At 40.4% G+C, this 11,068-nt stretch overlaps 1 protein-coding gene across 3 annotated transcripts; it reads left to right on the top strand.

The window, feature by feature from the left end:
- Positions 1 to 6,169: 6,169 nt before the first annotated feature.
- Positions 6,170 to 10,833, top strand: LOC130904747 (WAS/WASL-interacting protein family member 2-like). 3 transcript variants are annotated; one of them, XM_057817714.1, is made up of 7 exons: positions 6,170 to 6,319; positions 6,778 to 6,825; positions 6,902 to 7,025; positions 7,190 to 7,555; positions 7,618 to 7,767; positions 8,998 to 9,099; positions 9,169 to 10,832. In XM_057817714.1, exons 2-7 carry the CDS (start codon positions 6,796 to 6,798, stop codon positions 9,207 to 9,209), a joined length of 813 nt encoding a protein of 270 aa, XP_057673697.1. In that variant the 5' UTR covers positions 6,170 to 6,319; positions 6,778 to 6,795; the 3' UTR covers positions 9,210 to 10,832. The 3 variants fall into 3 exon arrangements, with proteins under 3 accessions (XP_057673697.1, XP_057673699.1, XP_057673698.1); XM_057817715.1 differs by having other exon boundaries at positions 6,174 to 6,376; positions 9,169 to 10,833; XM_057817716.1 differs by lacking the exon at positions 7,618 to 7,767 and having other exon boundaries at positions 9,169 to 10,833.
- Positions 10,834 to 11,068: the final 235 nt, after the last annotated feature.

Raw genomic sequence — 11,068 nt, 5'->3', positions numbered from 1 at the left:
ATATCTAGTTAAAAAAAAAAAAAAAACGACTTTAAAAAATTAATCACTCGCATATTCTAAACTTTTAAACAAATTACGTCACAATGAAAAAATTGGCGTCTGTAATAAAGTTACAGATATCTACCTCATAACTATCGCTTAATTGTATTTTTTTGTTACTGTCACATTTTCCCCAATATTTTAGATGATAAATAATCGGTCCAAAAAAAAAAAAAAAAAAAAACGTTGAAAAGGGTAAATATATGAAAATGAAAATCTCGACCAGTCCTTGATGTCTGCGATTTCTGCATCGCGACCCTTGTTATATTATCGTGTTTCACTCATAAAATCCTCAAAAAATCCGGCTGTGGCCATTCACAGCTGTGTCTTGAAACTCAAGTGATACATGCTATATGGAGTTTTTGGATCGAAAAGAAGTAAGTACGCGATAATATCTCGTTAAAATCGTGGTGTCTTTAATTCTGCTCTCGCGTGCTCTCACTTCCAGTTAGGGTTTTGCTGTTTAAAAATTGTTGTTTTTTTTTAAAGTGCCCTCCTGTTCAAAATTTTTCTTCCGCCAGAAAATTCAGATTTTAAGCTTTCCAATGACGTATCACACGTGCATATCGGACAATTTTAAAATTTCGCCAAATTGGTTGTCTCAGAGCGGAACTTCAAGCCACCTGAGTGTTTTGCGCCATATGTAATCTGCACCTCCATTTTAGTCACTTGTGGGTAAAGATTACAAAACTGCGGGTATAATTTAGTCATCTGTTCCCAGAATTTTGCTTATATGTAGGCACAATTACTAAATTATGGATGCTGCAGATAAATGGGGTCAAATTATTTGTGTTTATTATTTTTTTGTGTTGTTTGTTGTTTAAAAAGGAGTGATTTAGATTGGGCAATCGTTGCGTGCGAGTGTGTGTGTATGTCGAGGGAGGGGGCTGACTACCCTTGGCCCAAGGAGGATATAGAGGGTCCAACAAAATCCTGATTTTAAAAAAATATATTTATGTTTTTCATTTCAGGTCAGGTCAGATTTTGTGATTCATTCTTGCCTCTAGTGTAGTGACACATTGTGGCCCAACAGTACCGGTAACTCATATACTGCCCTGGTATATGTATAGTTTTCCCAGAGTATGTGTTGTGGTAGTTAGTAAAAGAAAATGTATATTAAAAACATTCATTGATGATGCTCACTCAATGTGTCATGCAATTTTGGAGAAAGTTGAAAATATAATAGGACATCAAAAAATAGGTTTAGATTTGACTGCGAATCCTCAAAAGAAAACAATTGTTTGGAAAAAGTGGAATACAAGACTATTTATTCAATCATTTTGGAGAAAATGGTCATATTTATACACACAAAATAAAACCATAACTCTAGGAGAATTAGGGAACAGAAAATAAATAAAAACAGATAGCATAATAAAAAAAGAAAGAGAAAGAAAAATGTATATGGCGGAAAACACTCAGGTGACTTGAAGTTCCGCTCTGAGACCCCCAATTTGGCCAAATTTCAAAATTGTCCGATATACATGTGTGATACATCATTGGAAAGCTTAAAATCTCCATTTTCTGGGGGAAGAAAAAATTTGAACAGGAGGACATTTTTGAAAAAAAAAATTTTTTTAAACAGCAAAACCCTAACTCGAGGTGAGAGCACGCGAGAGCAGAATTAAAGACGCCATGACTTTAACGAGATATTATGGCTTACTTACCTTGTTTCGATCCAAAAACTCCATGTAGCATGTATCACTGAATGTCAAGACACAGCTGTGAATGGCCACAGCTGGAATTTTTGAGGATTTTATGGGTGAAACATGGTCATATAACAAGGGTCGCGATGCAGAAATTACAGACATCAAGGAGTGGTCGAGATTTTCTTTTTCATATATTTACCCTTTTCAGTGGCGCCTCCAGAAATTTTTCATAGGGGTGGCCCGATGGGGCCACTTAAAATCTTGGGGTGGCACACCAAAATTCTGCTTATGTGGAAAAGCTTCGTTCTATACAGTCGCCAGATCCATATTTGATGCCCAAATCGATGTTTTTCGACCCACTGTCTTTGCCCTGTCTGCCTGACATCTGCTACGCTGATATTTACAATTATCTTGTCCACACAAAATCAGCCTATTCTCACGAAAATTTGAAAAACTTCAAGAGCTTGGAGGCTTATAAATACTTCGTTGCTGTTTGGGTGAAACAGGTCCTCGTCCACGAAAATTCGGCAGGAATCTATCTTGTGCTTGGAAAGGTGAGTTACGAAATTTTCAATTCAAAATCTTTTGTTATTGCTAACATCCACTGTCAAGTCTAATGTATTTCATGTCGTTTGTCAATGGAGTTAAGGCTTTTAATGTTTATATGGTTTAGCGATAGCACTCTCACTACATACATACGTGTATGTTGTCGGCGATGAACTTAGCAATGATCTTAATTGTGGTTATTTGTCAGCCCCGTAGACGAGGCCAGTTTCTTTCACTTGGTACCAGCTAAATATTATTCAAAAAATAACGATGGTGGAAGAAAGGGAAGTCACAAACATCTTGAATTTGAAACTATGTCGTACTACGTCGTATGTTGTCGGCGATTAGCCTCGCAATGATCTTAATAGGGAATGGGACGTACTACGTCATTGTTTGGACCCGCCTCCATGCTGGCAATATAATTCACTTCCGGGCCGGCAGAGTCAATGCGGATTGTAACGTGTGATAGTGCTAAGCTAACTCTTTCGGTGTTTTAGAAAGAAAATATGGGTGCTTTATTGTTGCGTTACCGGGTGCAACAGCGTCTCCTACGACAAAAAAAGGGGTGAGGAAAAATGGACTCACTTTTCACCGTTTTCCTGCATGGAGGACCAAATATCAGATCACGAAGGTACGACGGATGGCTGGATTGCAGCGGTTCGTCGGAAAAGCATTTCTTATGATCATATTTCTGCTGGAATGAGAGTGTGTTCCTGTCATCTCTACTCTTGTAAGTTGAACGATTTATCCACTTTTGGTTTCAATACGTTTTTGTTTTTTTACACCGTTGTGTAAATCTGCCTCGGTAGCAATGCTCGCCTACTACGACTCCCCTACCTGTTGTGTTCCTAGGTAAACCTGCTGACAACACATCCCGATTGGTCACCATCTCTCTTCTTGGATCATTTGACAAAGAAAATTTGTTCAATGGAGTGGTTCCATTTGTCCTGTGTCGGACTCAAACAAGCCCCTGCAGCAGACGCCATCTGGGTCTGCCCTTCTCGTCGATGAACTGCGGGCTTTTAACTTGTGAAAATGCAAGAACTTTAATGCACATATTTATTTTGCCTGGCTATTTAACTATGGCCAGTGACGTTTTTTTTTTTTTTTTTTTTTTTAACCACTTTGACAAAGACACCTTTCATTGTAATGTTGAATTTATATATTCTATTATTATTTTTAAATTATAATATTCTTATTTGCACTTATGTAGACTTCAGACTGTCAATTCAAATAGTGTTGGAAAAGTTGCAATACCTAAAATAGAAATGCAAGAACTGTAAAGTACATATTTATACACCTTTATTTACCTAAGGCCACTGGATGTTTTTTAACTGCTTTGAAAAATACAGGTTTTGTTGTGATCTTGTATTTATATAGTATATAGCTTTTTATAATGTATTATGTATTATAATATTTGCTGCCCCCTGCCAGAGTGTGGGCCATTTTGTACTAAAATGATTTTAAACTGTCAGTTCAAATACTGTGTTGGAGACTAGTACTTGCAATACTTAAAATGGAAATGCAAGAACTTTAAAGCACATATTTATCCTGTCTGGCAATTTACCCAAGGCCAGTAAATAGTGTTTTAAACTGCTTTGACAAAGACACGTTTATTGTGATCTTGTATTTGTGTATTACTTATAATTATATAATATTTGCTGCCACCGTCAGAGGGTGGGCCTTGTTTGCACTAATTTAAAGATTTTAAACTGTCAATTCAAATATCGTATTGGAGAAATTGCATTACTTGAAATAAATCTATTGCAACTTATCAGTCCCAGTTCTTGTCTACAACACTGTCCAAAAATTGTCAATGCATATTCCAAATAGAATAACAAAATTAGGTCACCTGACTTTGTAATTATTATACCTGTTTATTATGAAGACCTGAAGTAAACAACAAGCAGTTACAGTTTGTCAAGAAGTTGTTCAAGTCATGTTTTGGTATTCATATTTTATTGACTTTTCATAACACTTGGGATCGTGTTTGTAAGAGCAGAGCAAACTGAAGTTTCAGCGTGCACTCTTCGCCTTTCCAACCTCTCAACGCTCCGATGTGGTGCGCTTGACCTCAGAATAACCCAAGAAGAGATATGGTGACCAATCGGGATGTGTTGTCAGCATTTCATATGCAGGTTTTCCTAGTAACACAACAGGTAGGTGATGAGGAGGAGTAGGTTAGCATTGCTACCGAGGCAGATTTACACAACGGTGTAAAAAAACAAAAACGTATTGAAACCAAAAGTGGATAAATCGTTCAACTTACAAGAGTAGAGATGAGGGGAATACACTCTCATTCCAGCAGAAATATGATCATAAGAAATGCTTTTCCGACGAACCGCTGCAATCCAGCCATCCGTCGTACCTTCGTGATCTGATATTTGGTCCTCCATGCAGGAAAACGGTGAAAAGTGAGTCCATTTTTCCTAACCCCTTTTTTTGTCGTAGGAGACGCTGTTGCACCCGGTAACGCAACAATAAGCACCCATATTTTCTTTCTAAAACACCGAAAGAGTTAGCTTAGCACTACCACACGTTACAATCCGCATTGACTCTGCCGGCCCGGAAGTGAATTATATTGCCAGCATGGAGGCGGGTCCAAACAATGACGTAGTACGTCCCATTCCCTATTGTGGTTATTTGTCAGCCCCGTAGACGAGGCCAGTTTCTTTCACTTGGTAGCAGCTAAATATTATTCAAAAAATAACGATGGTGGAAGAAAGGGAAGTCACAAACATCTTGAATTTGAAACTATGTCGTACCACGTCGTATGTTGTCGGCGATTAGCCTCGCAATGATCTTAATTGTGGTTATTTGTCAGCCCAAAACCCTCTAAGTATATATTAAAAAATGCATCTTACCGGATATAAAATGACTACTACATAGTCTGTGGTGATTTTTTGGTGCCCAGTTTTCACGTCGAATTGCAGCCGTCCAGTTCGCTCTCCTCTTTGGATCCCTCGGAATACGGTAAAACTTCAAGTCTCTCCTTCCATCTTCTCTGTTAGTGCAACCAACAGCCACACACGCCTTCACCATTTTGATTATTAATGTTAAGGAGCAGAAAAGCACGCCGTAAATAGGAGAAATGTACGTAGCCGTAACAGGTTAACACTATGTTTTGACGGACAAGTGGGCGGTACCATTCAGGAGAGCGGAGTTGTGACGTCACGTGGGTAGGGTCTATAGGGGTGGCCGTGGCCACCCCTGGTCACCCCCTGGTGGCGCCACTGACCCTTTTAAACGTTTTTTTCAGTTTTTCTTTGTTTGGATCAATTATTTATCATCTAACATATTGGAGAAAATGCGACAGTAACAAAACAAAAAAAAAATACAATTAAGCGATGGTTATGAGGTAGATATCCGGGACTTTCTTACAGACGCCATTTTTCATTGTGACGTAATTTGTTTAAAAGTTTAAAATATGCGAGTGAATAATCTTTTAAAGTCGTTTTTTTGAATGAAATATTAGACATCAATTAATGATTCTAACCTAAAAATGACAGACATTTTGAATCATAAATATAATTAATTACCTTCGTTTCATGGCTGGGTTGAAACAAAAGCGGTTGCGCGACGTCTGTAAACGGGGTTTTCCAAGGTAAAACGGACAAATTAAAAATAGTTCGGGGGCTTAAATGTGCCATAAATCTGCTATGGCAGCACATAGACATAATGTTCTATCAATCACAACAGTTGTTATGGCTTAAAAAACTGCAGTTTTTTTTAAAGAGGAGTGCAAGAGCAGGAATTGTTATTTCAGTCTTGGCTGTTTTCCGTCATATATATTTACATTACAAGTCATCACATAATAAACATATTACATTCATACCACGCATTAGTAGAGATTATTGCCTTTTTCCTGAAAAATGAATGTTTGATTGTCCAAATATATAATGCTTGAATTTGTTGCAGAATGCAATAAAAATCACTGATGTCTCCTCTCGATGTATGGAGAGACTGCGTTAGATATGACGTAGTTGACGCGGTGCATGCTGGGATCCGACAAAGACGCTGTGGAACCCAACGAAGGAGGCTAGCGTCAAGGCCGAGCATGCGCACACGGGCCTCGGACTCGCGCACAGGTGGGTCAGAGGGGCAGAGCGCACCTGCCTGCGCGCGTGCACGTCAGCGTGGACAAGGTGGGGCCCGCGTGCACACGCATGCTCGCGAGTGAGCTAGCTTCCTAGCCGCCTAGCTTCCTGTGCTAAAGATGTCCAGCACAGCTATTTTAACGAGTCGCGCTAACTCACCCAGTCTTTATTGACAGCTGGCATCACAATAAACCACGTTTTGTGTTTAGGATGCTGCTTAATGGTGTAGCGGACCACTTAAGAGAAAAGGACATTTTTTTTTAAAACTGCGTATACAGGCTTGATCATGTTCAGGCAGTTTTGTGTGCGTATCTGTTGTCTGCGTCTGTGTGTGCTTGTCATAAGAACAACAATGGGCCCTGAATGATGAACTCGATTGTTTTTATTGGCTCAGTCTGGTTGTACTGGTGTTTTATTTTGAAAATCAAATAATAGGCCCTCTTCCTCAGGTGAGTGACAGCAGCAGGATGCCCCTCCCACCATCCACTCTCAATCAGGTACACACGCAAATTACACACCAATACTCAAACATAATGATGACAATGGCGATAACATGAGCCCGCATCCTCGAAGCCCAATCGGCAGAGCCCGCAAGAGGTTGAAGGTGGCCCTGCTCTCCTCTCGGAAGCAAGCCGAGGTGCAGACCACCCTTACTTTCGTCTGTACCAGTACCTCCACCAGGGGGCACCACACAAAAGTAAGAAAACTGATTTATTACTAGTCACCTCCTGTCTGGTTAGCAAATTCTTGTTTTGTTCTTCCGGTCTCTTCAATGACTGTTTCTCAAGGAATTCCTTTCTCTCTAATGACTTACTGTTTTGTCAGTGACTTCCCTTCCTGTACTTCCTATCTCACACGCAGATGATTGCACGACCGGCTCGTCGTCGCCCCGCCCCCCGCCAAGCCATCATCGTGACAACGCGCAATGTCCAGTCCCGCCCTCTTCCGTAGGCTCTGCTCCACCTCCTCAAAGTCGCCGTGGCCACGCCCCCTCTCCACCCTCCACCTACGACCGGGACAAGCATCTCCCAACGTCTCCTCCCATCAAGGCCCCGCCCTCTTATCTGGCTCCTCCCACCCACAGCGGGGAAACAGAGCCACCGCAGCGTCAGGCGTCCCTTAGCGGCAAAAGGACCGCCCCCTCACCTGGAGGGCACACCCCCACGAGAGGCCCCGCCCCACCCCCTCCTCCCGCCTCCCCTGCACACAGGCCGACGCCTCCTACAGGTGAGACGCATTAAATAATCTTCATCATCTGACCTTTATGTGACCTTCCAGTATCCCTGCAGCCACCCGTGATGCTCCGCCCCCTCCTCCGTACAGGACGGCAGCTAGCCCCTCTCTCTCCTCTGACCCCCCCACCAGGGGTAAACCTCCTCCCCCGCCACCCCCTCCTCTCCGCCACGGACACCTCTCCTCCGGCATTCCGTGCTTGTGCGGTGAGTCGCGCCCCCCCCCCCAAGATGCACCCTCCCACCAATTAGTTCATCACGGGTCGATGTCCTACCAATTTGAATTCACAGTGATTTTAAATGGATTGGACGTCCAGCACCATCAATGGCAGCTAATGAGTTAACAAGAAAAATGCAAAAATATCCTTCATTATTATCACTTGTAGTGCAGAATCTAATTTACCCCATGAAACCAAATTTCTGGTGACTTGTGGTCATACAAAAACAAATAAATGAGTATCGATACTTTTGATAAACCTACCAATGGCATACAGCTCATTGGCCTGTAAAAGTTCATACAGTGTATCACAAAAGTGAGTCCATCACTTGCATTTCTGCAGACATTTAAGTATATCTTTTCATGAGACAACACTGACAAAATGACACTTTGACACAATGAAATGTAGTCTGTGTGCAGCCTATTTAATAGAGTTAATTTATTTGACCCTGAAAATAACTCAAAATATAGCCATTAATATCTAAACCCCTGGCAACACAATTAGTTACACCCCTTAAAAACTACGTACATCCCTAAATGTCCAAATTGAGTACTGCTTGTCATTTTCCCTCCAAAATGTCATGTGACTCATTACAGGAGTGCTGTCAGCATTGCTGCAGAGATTGAAGAGGTGGGGGGTCAGCCTGTTAGTGCTCAGACCATAAGCCGTACTCTACATCAAATTGGTGTGCATGGCTGTCACCCCAGGAGGAAGCCTCTTCTGAAGATGAGAAACGAGTCACATGACATTTTGGAGGGAAAATGACAAGCAGTACTTAATTTGGACATTTAGGATGTACGTAGTTTCTAAGGGGTGTACTCACTTTTGTTGCCAGGAGTTTAGATATTAATGGCTATATTTTCGAGTTATTTTGAGGGGAAAATAAATAAACTCTGTTATATCAGCTGCACACAGACTACTTTTCATTCTGTCAAAGTGTCATTTTGTCAGTGTTGTCCCATGAAAAGGTACAGTGGGGAGAACAAGTATTTGATACACTGCCAAAGGGTTTTCCCATTGACTGTGTATCAAATACTTGTTCTCTCCACTGTATACTTCAATATGTGCAGAAATGTGAAGGGTGTACTCACTTTTGTGATACACTGTATATATGCCCCACTGGACTATAAACTGCAGGGTTTAAAGTAGCGGCTTATAGTCTGACAATTACCGTAGTTGGACACCTTGACGTGAATGTGCTTTGTTTGTTTTGCTGCAGACGACTTTGAGTCGAAATATTTGTTCCATCCACTGGACGACTTTCCTCCTCCGGACGAGTATCGCCACTTCGCCAAGATCTACCCAAGCAAAGCTTACTCAGGTGAGGACAACCCAAGCAATAAGGCACAGCGCCAACTAACTCTTTTGTGTGTGTTTTTGTGCGTGTCAGTCGTGCGAGGGGCCCCTCCGCTGCCCCCGGTGGGCAGGTGAACTCTGCGCCGCGCTCTGACGACATCGGTAGGAAGACGAGCTACTGGAGCTGAACCACAGATTTCATGTCACTGCCTGGCGTTTTAACGTTGTCACATGGCTGGGCTAACATGGCCATTTTTCTCTTTGACTTGTCGTCCTTGCTCCGGTTTTTCGTTCATGGCAAACTTGTGGATGCTCGTTTCCTTGTGGCGGTGGTAACATGACATGTCAAGCTGTACTTTTGCTGTAATCCTCATACCAATGAATTGCTCGGAGGCTCATTCAAGTGAAAGTCAATTACGTCTGCGTCGCGCTCACTAATTACATCCTTACTTGCATCCTTACTAGGTTTCAATATTTCAATTGGTTCTTCTAGGACAAGTATTTGTGAAACGTGCTGACCAGTTGGGAGGCAACTGCAATGGTTTGCCGTTTTTATCTCATGTTGAGGGGCACCCAGTGAGGACAAGCACTGAAGCAAAAGGACAACAAGTGTGTATAATTTAACAAAACACAAACAATAAAATCTGTTACTCGCTAAAGTCTGTAAGTGTATTGTATGTATCCCCCCGGCTATTCTAGCTTTATTAGTATTGATTTGTGTGGTATGAAACTTACAAGGCTATCGAGAATAGTTTCTAATCACAATTAACTCGTTGGCTGTTACTGACAATGATAAATGAACCAAAATTGCTGTAAAACATTCTTTTTACATTGAACACACAATAACTGTCATATTACCATTTATAAAACGTAAACACATCAAAATACCTTCCTGCTCTTGTGACTGCTTAAATGTTCAAGTGTTGACAGCAATAGAATTGCAGCGATTGGTGACAAACGAACGAGATCTGCTTTTAAAAATGAACTGTTTTGAGATTCAATACACAGTAAATTTGACATGTTACTACAAACGACACTCAAACCAAGAAATCAGATCAATGTTTTAATTTAAAAATAAAACGTTTTCATTTTTTATAAAACAATTTCCTTAGAAATTATTTTTTATTTTAATTATTTATATGTTTTCATTAATTTTAACTGTATGTAATTATATTTTATATTAACCCTTTATGTGACAAGTGGCTATTTTTGGTCATAAAAAACCTGGTGTCCATTATAGTATGTGATATGCAATGCATATACTGGTCCTTCTAAAAAAAATTGCATATTGTGATAATGTTAATTATTTTCTGTAATGTACTGATAAACATTAGACTTTCTGTCAGGAAATGAAACAACCAGTATTCTATTCTAAGAACAGTTGCAAGGAGAAAAAGCTCACACTCAAGTCAGGAATTCCTTGAGTATCTGTTTTTTTCATTGTGCACCCCTTTTATTGACAATATCACTTAATAATACATGGTCACATGAATATGCAGAAAGTGAGTACATGGCGTTTAGTGATTGGTTCCTTAAATCAAACACGGTTTCCTGGGAAACAAATCAGCTCGAAAACCCTTATCTATCAAGGTATGCAACTCGGCCTTGGAGAGCAACAGACCCCAGTTTCCCCCTTAAATTAGGCATTGGCCAGATGCCTTGCTGACACTCCCTTCCCAGGAAAGCAAATTCCTTGCAGACGCAAGGCACAGTGTTAAAATCAGTTCACTTTAACATGATTATACATTCGTGCATTATATATTTTAGCTTGATTATACATTTTAATAAAACATTTTAAACCCATATATTTTCTCTCATTTTCATATAGTCTTTTAGATTCATTACACACAACTGAAGTAGTTCAAGCCTTTTATTGTTTTAATATGATTTTGGCAAAAAAGTCAAGAAAAACAGAAAATCCCTATCTCAAAAAATTGGCATATCATGAAAAGCTCTAAAGAAGGTACTAACCTAATCATCTGAATCAACGTATT

Source organism: Corythoichthys intestinalis, chromosome 16 (genome assembly GCF_030265065.1).
Source record: "Corythoichthys intestinalis isolate RoL2023-P3 chromosome 16, ASM3026506v1, whole genome shotgun sequence".
NCBI lineage: Eukaryota > Metazoa > Chordata > Actinopteri > Syngnathiformes > Syngnathidae > Corythoichthys > Corythoichthys intestinalis.
This window is presented reverse-complemented; position numbering and strand designations above follow the sequence as displayed.